The sequence below is a fragment of the Nanorana parkeri genome, unplaced genomic scaffold (genome assembly GCF_000935625.1).
Source record: "Nanorana parkeri isolate BGI_ZX_2015 unplaced genomic scaffold, ASM93562v1 scaffold326, whole genome shotgun sequence".
NCBI lineage: Eukaryota > Metazoa > Chordata > Amphibia > Anura > Dicroglossidae > Nanorana > Nanorana parkeri.
Genome location: NW_017306594.1, coordinates 909,865 through 919,992, shown reverse-complemented (window position 1 = coordinate 919,992; position 10,128 = coordinate 909,865). Strand labels below are relative to the sequence as shown.

The window sequence follows — 10,128 nt, the reverse complement described above, 5'->3', positions numbered from 1 at the left end:
CAACCCATCATGTATCTGCCTCTGGGCGTCATGTCTGAGGCTGTCAGAGTCTTGCAATGGGACTTGTAGTTCTACAACAGCTGCAGTGCAGATATTGCCTACCTCTGGTCTAGACAAAGGTGTGGGTGAAGATGTTCAACTACCTATAAGAGGAGTTTATGATGCCCATTAAAATTACCATCACATTACAATACACAGGCCGGATGCTTTCCGGGTCTGTTGGTAATCTTAGTATGAACACCCCCTCCTATGCTTTATTTATAGAACACGCTTTACATACAAGAAAGCTAACTGATAATATGTTCTGCTTCTGTGTACGGGCTGATACCATATGACACAAATATCGGGATACTTTAGATGCAGTCCAGAACTGCATCTATTAGCAGTATGATATGCTCAAAGCTTCTTAACACCAGTAGAAATGATAACGGTACAAGCACTGTGAATAATAAAGGTTTCACTAATAGTTAAAAGGATGAAGCTGCTTGACGGTGTCTGCTTCTTGGCTTTAAATTGCCTTTTTAGGACAGTGGTTAAGAGATAGCTGTTTACTGTCTGTGTCTTATCCATATTAAAGCACTTGTATCAATTCTCCAGGGTTGTTTTTTTTCCAGCACACTGTACTGCTTAGAAGTACCAGTCGGGCTGCACGGTGACCTCACTCTGATTTAGAGCTCGCTCTCGTAGCTTCATTTCTAGGCATTCCAGTGTCGGAGGATAAGATTTCAGTTCAAACTTGTTGGCAAAAATACTATTGGCATTAATTAACCACTGCAAGTCCCCTGTTCCATAGATACAGATATCCCGAATGTAATGGCCTAGAAAATAAGGGAATAATAGCATTAAAACATGTTTTCAATTGTCTTGACAACAGATCACAGTAACAAATCTTAAAGTAACACTAAACTCAGTTAAACCTAAAAAATGCATTTAAGTCCCCTAACTTTTAAGAAAAATGTAGTTTATTTGTATTTCACTCGACTGTAGATCCTCAAATCATCTCTGAATTGATGCTGACACTGTCCTTCCTTCTGGAGAGTGGCTACTTTTGTTCCCCATGGTCACTCTGTGTGTTGTCGAGTAGCCACTGCACCAAGCTCACTCCTGTGATGGATCCTACATTTAGTTTACTAATTTATATTGAGATTGTAGTCTGTAGGTAGTCTAAATCTTGAGTTTAATATCACTATAATCATTTGAAATCTGTTAGGGCTAGTTCACACCAGCCACAGTGCGTTCCGGCCCGATTGGGGCCGGAATGCACTGGATCGCATTCCGGCTGGCTCACATTGTTTTGGGGTGAGAGGGGGCGTGGTGGTGCATTGAAGTCAATGGCACCGTAGCTTCGTCCTCCGACCGCAATGCGATCACCTGAACATGTGGCACATCAGTGCCTGCGTTCCGGTCTGGTGCAGTCAGAAAATGCTGCAAGCACTATTTTTTCTGACTGCACCAGACTGGAACGCAGGCACTGATTGCAGTCGATCGCATTGTGGCCGGAGGGCGTGGCTGTGGTGCCATTGACTTCAATGCACCCACGCCCCCTCCGCCCCAAAACACAGTGAGTCCACCGGCACTGGTTGACAATTCACAAATCTGTGACGATGTTGCATACCTAATTAGTTACATAGTAGGTAAGGTTAAATAAAGACACTATTTCAATGTGTGTGTGTGTGCGCACGTGTATATATATCTATATAGATATATCTAGATCTAGATATATCTAGATCTAGATATATCTATATAGATATATATATATACACGTTGCTAACAACTCCCATATTCCTGTATATTCTGTGACTTGAGAAATTAATCCCAGTGTTTTTTTGAAGTTATCAATGCTTTCAGCTGAAACCGCTATCTAGGAAATTCTACAGTTTTTCTAGTCTGATAGTAAAAAAACACTTACGCAGTCTGAGATTAAACTGCATCTTGTCCAACTTCCACATCCAACATGCACATGTGTCATTTTCAGAGATCTTAGTTTAAACAGTATATTCCCTAATACATTTAAACAAAAAACACTGAACCAATGCCTACTAATGAATTTGCAACACTATTTAAATGTCCTGTGCTAAACAATTTCTAAGAGAATTCTTGAAACATTCTTTCTTTTACTTTTAATTCATTAATTTTTATTCTTCATTTTATTTCCAGATCCTTCCAGAGAGCAAGCATTACAGTTTATTTTATTAACTTTGTTCCTACCTATAGCTTTCCCGAGGCAGGAGAAAAACAAATATATGAAATGTTGGGATTACAATGATTTTTTTTCTCCCACTTGTTTAATAAAAAGTGAATAAGTGAATCCCTCATTCAACCCATTTGGTGCTTTAGAATTTAATCTGAAATTCCCCTTCACTTCAGTTTGAAGAAGAATCTTGTCTAAGTCTCCTTTTCGGGGGACTAACGTCTTATCTTGAATTATCCCAAATTTGAAACAGTCTGGATGATCATTGTATTCTGCCAACAAATGTCTCATTAAAGTCACATTTCTTCATATTAGTATATCATTAATATATCTAAGGATCCGTCTTCTAAACTGTCCAATTGTTATACCTGTATATAGCTTACGGCATGGGCACTTTGCTGTTGTGCTCCTGTGGTTTTTTCCAACTACGATTACTGCCTGACACTTGGTAGTACACTTCCTACAAGTTGCTAACCTGGCATTTCCAAGACTCCTTCTCAGCCTGTCATATTGGTTTCATCTTGCCTGAATGTTGCAGACCCTGACTTGTTCCTGGACTCTTCTCGCTGGTGACCTGCATCTCCTGTCACCTCCAGCCATGAGATGACTGGACTAACAAGTTCCATTGACATCAGTGGCATCATCATCCACAGGCACTTAGGCCTATGCTTAATCCATGCACTCTCTGTCCCAGTACCCAGGGGTATTTAGACTGGATCAGCAAGAGAGGAAACTCTTGTCATCTCAGGATCCCATCAAGGTACGTGACACTTTTATTAATTTAGTATTGTTTTAATAATGTACTTTTAACTGATGACTACACTACAAAATAGATAGCACTGCAGATCCCACTGCAGTCTGAAGGTGGCATTGTTCATCTGTAGGTGACTAGAAACAGCATAGGTTGTGGGTTCTGCCCTTCCTGTGCCCCCTTCCTGCTAAAACATCCAAGGTAGTTGACTCTTCTTCCTTTCTCTCAGCCCGGCCCCTGCATGCAATTACACCATTGTGACTGATGCCAGAGCTTTCCGTAATTCAATTCCTGCCCAGCAGTTCTTGACTGGCAACTGGCTTTGGTAGGGAGGTAATGACCCACTGCAGCTTCTGCCCACCCACAAACCTGGCCCTGCAGAGACCTAGAACAGAACACTGGTCACATGTTTGCAAACTAAAACCAGAATAAAATATGCAATCAACTATTTTGATATATGATATTAAAACCAAATATGCATGTTTTTTTTAACATGTATTTTACCCGTCTCTCTAAGTGTTCAATTATACCATTTAATAAGGTGACAAAGAAACTCTAAGGGGGTTATTCACTAAGCTGCTGAAGGCAGTTGAGTGAATTGCCAAGCCGAAGTGAAGTGAGCCGAACGCCATTCGGCTATTCACTTCAGCCCTGTACGGCTGATTTCAGCAGTACATTGGCTAAAATCAGCCGTACATCGACTGGCTCTGGAAAGCCGAAGTGATGAAGCTGTCCACTCCATCATCTGGATCGGTTGAGCCGAACCTCCGGCAGTTCACTCGCTGGCGTTCACTCATATGCTCATAGCGGCCGAACGTCAGTGAAAGAATAGCCAAATGCTGCTGAGCAGCATTTGGCTTGGTTATTCTGCTCGCTACCACCGAGGTAGTCATACCAGGCTCTTTAAGTCTGGTAGGAATTTTAAGGAGGAACCCCAAATGGGGAAAAAAAAACGTGGGGTCGCCCCTACAATATTCCCCTTGGAAAAGCACCTTGTCCCCGTGCCAAACGGGGACAATGGCCTTTCCCCACAAGCCCTGGGGCGTTGGTTGTGGGGGTCTGCGGGCAGGGAGGGTTATTTGCATCGAGGTACCCAGATGCTGCTCCCTTGTGAATGAGTAAGGGATACTTGTAACCCTGCTCATTCACTAAAGGGTTAACAGTACAGTAAAAATAAACAAACCAGATGTTTGAAAAAAAATCCTTTAATTGAAAACAAAAAACAACAAAAATGGATCCAACTACATAATCCAGGGGTCAATCACGGCGTCCAGCGACTTGTCGAAATAAATACCCCGACGCCCGCCAACCCGACCGCACGTGACAAACTCCCGCCGCAGAATGAAGAATCTGACAGATGCCAGCAAAATATAAACAATGGGTTACATTTGTCCGGCACCTGCCAGAGTCTTCCCGCAGGTCCCAGCCAAATCATGTGATGTCACGGCTGGCTCCACCCAGTTGTTGTCATTCAATGACAGCCCAGTGTCCTCAAACGACCTGAGGATACTGGTGTGTCATTGAATGACAACGACGGGGCGGAGTTATCATTTGCAGGGAAAACGGTATGCTTCGGCAGACCGTTCTTCCCCGCTCCGGCTGTGACTACAGCTCAGACGAGCCGAATGCATATGCGCTCGGCTGAGCCATTTGCCTGCCTTCAACTAACCAAAGGGCTTCGGCGGTCGAAGTGAGCTGTAGGATCAACCCAAGCTATTGCTAGATCCTTCGGCTCCTTTGTGAATAACCCTCCAAGTTTTTACATTCTCCTGCACTTGATCAGAAGTCAAAACAGGTTTACTTCCGCTCATTTCAGACTTCAGAAATCCCACCCTTGGTTTTCAAATTAAAAGTGTTCAGTACTAGGTATAAAAGTGGACCTAGTAAAAAAGGAACAAAGCAAACATGGATCTCCTAATGATAAAATGCTGTATAATTAAAAGACATGCATTCCAGTATTGCTCTCCAGGTTGCCAAGCCAGGCTGTAATTGGATCTTTTCTTCTTATGAATTTCAGTGTCAGCATGCAAGGTATGTAATGGTAAAAAGCAGAGGGGAAAATGGAATCCCCATGATGAAATGGGGTTGGATTCGGGAAGTCAATGGAAGAGACTTCAACAGATGAGTTTTTCCTAAAAAGAAGAGACGGATGCAACTCATCACCGTCTACTAGAAACTGAAATATCTCTTCTGGGTACAGGTCTCCTGTCCTATAGACACCATGACTAAGGACTGTAAATAAAGTACCCTTTATTATGAGTTTGATAGTTTTTTTATATCGATTTTGAGTAGTTAAATAATGAAATCGTATTTTGCAGGTATGGAGTTTTCTGTTGGCATAACATAACTGTGTTTGCACTGCCCTGAGATAAATGTTTTCTCCTGCTGACTGCATAAAGTGACTCACACAGGTCTTATTCCCCAGACGCTAGCATACTATAAACACATCCGTAGGGTCTCTCACAAAGGAATACTTGATTATTCCCTTGATGTCAAAACTGCTATGGAGATAAAACATAAGATTTTGCAGAGCACAATTTGAATTATATTTCCTCTGTTATTTATATTCTAGTATAAATCTGCTCTGCTTTCCTTTTAACAAACGAGTATGATGCAGGAGAAAAATTCTGCACAAAAACATAAGCATTACAAGTAGTTCCTAAAATAGTTTGCAGTGGGAGAGGAGAGTTTAAAGCATAAGTCTTGCCAAACTTTATTTGTATGTTTTAGATTGAGTTGGGGAAGAATTAGAACTAGGGATGCATTGATACAATTTTTTCCTGATTGAGTATGAGTAACGATACTTTTCTTCTAGTACTCGCCGATACCAATTACCAATACTTTTTTTTTTTAGTACAGCACTAGAGCACCAGGTCCCGATTGCATATATACAACTGCTGCGACCCTGGTAGTTATGCCACTGACTCTGAGCTGTAGAGGGACTACATATCTCAGCAAAACAATTATACAGCAATGCAGAATACCACCAGCCAGAAAGGACTACAATCCCAGCAATGCATTATACAGCAATGCAGAAAAATATGAAGCTAGATACTCTGTGTTGCTCACCAGGGCTGTCGGCATCTCAGGAGCCTGTGCGGGATCTCGCAGGTGCGGGCAGCGGGAAGGCAGAGGAGATGTTCGGCTGGCACTGCAAACTGCCACGAGGTCCCCACAAGGCTGCCACGAGGTCCCCAGCAAGCACGGAACCTTACGGCAGCCAAATGTATTTTAACATTTTAAGCACCGGTGTCGGCACTCAGTATTGGGGCATTTTCACGAGTACAAGTCAGTATCGGCACAGATACCGATACTGCTATTGGCATCCCTAATTAGAACTTCTTTTGGGTTTCACTATTCTTGGGGTCTCCGTTAGAGTTTATTGTCACGGTGACAAAAGACAAAGACAGACAGGAAGAGAGTGAAAATCTGCAATACACACACAGACTGCAATTAAAAGCTGACAGGAGTTGCCTACTCAGGGCAGATTTTTCTGTAAGAAATACCCCCCATTGCCTGATACTCGCCTTCCCTACACTTGATTCCTTCCCTGGAGCTCTGAATCTTAACTCTCGGTTGAGTTCATATTGGATAAGGTTGGAACCTAAACAGGGTCAACTTCCTTCTTCTCCTCTTGGTCAGCTGACAGTGTTCAGGTCTATTGTCATAGACAGGGGTCCATATAAAAAGGGAGAGAGACAGTTCAGGCAATACAGGAGCATACCTATGGTTACTTGGATATGCAGGTGTTTCAGAATAGCTCATTGTGCATTGAAGTCACAGGATGCTCTGGGGTCAATGGGTAACATATTGCTGTGTATGCACAGCAGTCACAGGGGACACTGGAGACACAGAAGTTACTGGAGCCACAGGAGCGCTAGGGTCACTGGAGACTTAGGAAGTCACAAAAAAGTGCAGGGGTCTCTGGAGACACAGGAGAGCAGTGGTGACAGGAACCACAGTCACTGGAAGCATGGAGAACACATTGGAGGCATGGGGGGTGAAACTGAGGAATGCCTAGCCCTTTAGGGTGGCGCCCAAAAGCTTCAGTGGCCGTTCACCAGAAAAAAGACCTGGCATTTGATCGGAGATGAGGTGGGTATGACGTCTGGTGATTAGATGCTCAGGTCTCAGCAGTGCATCTTGGGAGAAGATAACATGTTCCTTCATAGGACAGGATATTTACCGCAAGCAAGGGAAGGTAGAAAGTACTGTGGCCGAGATTGCAACAAGTTATGTATGCACATTCCAGCCTTGTGTATAAATAAGGGGAGTACTTTTTTTTATCTCAGGGAAAACAATGGCAGTCCTCTGGAAAAGTTCTTCCCCACGGATTGCCCTGTCCCCTAAGAATGCTTGCTCCTGGGGATACCTGTCTTTGTTGAAGTGGGCCTATAGACATACTATCACTGCCATTCAGAAAGTAGCTGGCTGCTCAGCTGAAAAGCCAAGGAGAGTCAGGAGAATTTCAGAAAATAAGTCATTATCTTTATACTGGAATGCTACAATGCATTTCTGAGGTATTTTACTGTCTCCGCAGGAAGAGGCTGCTAACAAAATAATACACAAGTAAGAATCGCAATTTGTTCTCGTTACATGCATTCTGAAATCATTTATATTGTATTATATAATTTGATGCGCTATCATGTTTCATACATCAGATAGTAATGAAAATAAAGGAAAAATTACCATGACAACCGCCGTGGTCGTTCATGTCTCTCCACTTAATTGCTCTGAGGTCACCTTCCCATTGCCCATCTGGCATCGATCCCGGTACATCTAAAATTGAAAACATATCACATTAAATCGATCATTTTGAAAGTAGAATGCTTCCAGCATGAGTGTTATAAATGATGTTTGCGAATTACCTATTGTCATTCATTATACGGTCCTTGTACAACAACTTTCCATAAATTGTTGGGGAAGAGAAATAATCAACAATTGGCCTTAAATACTGTATTTTTCGCTCCATAAGACGCACTTTTTTCCCCCCAAAAGGAGGGGGAAAAAGTGCCTGCGTCTTATGGAGGGAATCCCGACGCCCGAGACATGCAGTTTCGGGCGCCGGGCGAGTAGTAGGAGCCACTGCTCGTTTAATACGAGTGATCTAACGAGATCACTCGTATTAAAGCCGAGCAGCGGCGGCGGCGATCGAGTTCAGCAGCAGGAGCCACTGCTCGTTTAATACGAGTGATCTAATGAGATCACTCGTATTAAAACCGAGCAGCGGCGACGATCGAGATAACCATAGAGCAGACGAAGAATAGACGTTCTTCGCCTGCTCTGTGTCATCACTGAGACCGTGGCGCTGTAATCACAGCGCCACCTGTCTCAGCGGTCACTAACTGCAGCTTCTGTCACAGCTTCTGTCATAGAAGCTGTCACAGAAGCTACAGTCTCGAGTGCTCCATAAGGCGCGCCGGACCTCCCTGCGTCCTATGGTCCGGTGCGTCTTATGGACTGCAAAATACGGTATTTGAAATAAATAAATGGTAAGCCATAGCTAAGCAGGCTTTTCTGCTCACACTTGGCATCTTCACCAAATAACTTTGGTATTAAATAGGGCTGGTAATGATTAAACTTTTTGTGTTCGATTAATCAAAATTTTTTTTAATCGATTAATTGATTAATTTCGATTAATTATAACGCACATACAGATCTAACTACATTGGCCTATACAAATAAAGCACAGCAATGAAGTAATAAAATTAACTAGGATCACACTAATCCAGCACGTTATTAATCTCACGTGGGGCAACTCAGAATAATAACGTGCTGGATTAGTGTGATCCTAGTTCATTTTATTACTTCATTGCTGTGCTGTATGTGTATAGGCCAATGCCTTGGCTGGCGCTCGTGCAGAGTTTAAAAAAAAAATTAATCGATCAAAAAGATTAACGATTAATCGAGAAATTAATCGTTAATTTGCACAGCCCTAGTATTAAATAGTAACTCTAAGTAAGTAGATATAAAATGAATGCCGTTATGAAAATATAGATTTGAACAGTAGTTTGGGCTTTTACCTATAGTTCTCCTAAGGGTAACGGGAGGACACAAACTAGCGTCCTCCCATCACCCAAAGCTCAGTACAACGTGAGCTACAGCTCGGAGTATACTGAGACGCCGCAGCTGAAACGGATCCCAACAATTATGTCTGGACAATTATGTCTGGATCCACCCAGCTGCGTGAGTGACAGCTGGCTCTGCCTATCTAGAGGCATCGAGAAGTGAGCGAGCGCCGGTATGTGTTCGCTCACTTCCCGATCTAGAACTATGAGGATGAGTGAAAATCACTCACCTCATAGTTCTCCTTTAAGTAATCCTCAGACTCCAAATGTGTTTTCTAATGTGTCCGCATTGGAGAGATTTCCCATCACTTCCTGTCTTGACAGGAGGAAGGGGAAATCTCTCCATCAGGGCAACATAAAAAAAAATCACACAGAGGCTCTAACCCTACCGTACTCTATCCCCCCTCCAAAAAAAACGAGATTGGTTGAGTAAGCTGAAGTTTATTTTTTGTGCTTGGAAGGATAAAGCACCAAACACATTAGATATGTGTAATGGTGTGTATCCCCTTACCTGCAGCTTCTGCTACTTGTAAAACCTCCCCTTCAGGCCCCCTTCACAACCGTCGGATATTGTTCTCAGTGGCTGTCTTCCGGCATTGTGTAAATCTGCAGAGAGTCTAGTCTACATAGTTGCTACCCCCTGCCCGCTCACCATTCACAGAGCTGGTATTACAGTTATCCCATAATGCATCACAATCTGTGAATGGAGGAGGGACAGTGCAATGGCAGAATCTCCTCCTCCATTCACAGAACTTGATGCATTGTGGGATAATAGTAATACGAGCAGTCTGAATAGCAGTTAGGGCAGAGGGAGGTGGGCCAATGGCACAACTTTGCAGAAAAATGCCTTCCTGCCCCCCAGTGCACCCTCTGTACTTGCTAAATCTGACTTAGATATAACTCTCTCATTTTGGATTTGTTTCTCTGTGAAAATGTAAGCCTGTTTAGTCTAAATTATTTTATGTTGAAACTAATATCATTAGTTATCCTGTCAATTGTTATTGATCTGGCATCTTCACCTTAGCACTCCACATAGAACCTAGAACCATTTATATCAGAACTTGTCACCAAAGGAGCATAAAATCTCAGGCCCTATCCAAACCATTCATGCACGTTGT

At 42.8% G+C, this 10,128-nt stretch overlaps 1 protein-coding gene across 1 annotated transcript in view; it reads right to left on the bottom strand.

The window, feature by feature from the left end:
• Positions 1 to 382: 382 nt before the first annotated feature.
• The window catches only part of LOC108788458 (N-acetyllactosaminide beta-1,6-N-acetylglucosaminyl-transferase-like), a 44,454-nt gene continuing 34,708 nt past the window's right edge, over positions 383 to 10,128 (bottom strand). The window contains exons 2-3 of the mRNA XM_018558213.1: positions 7,632 to 7,721; positions 383 to 818 (exon numbers count right to left, since the gene is read on the bottom strand). Coding sequence (XP_018413715.1) covers positions 628 to 818; positions 7,632 to 7,721 — 281 coding nt within the window. The 3' untranslated portion in view covers positions 383 to 627. The remainder of the gene's footprint in view (positions 819 to 7,631; positions 7,722 to 10,128) is intronic.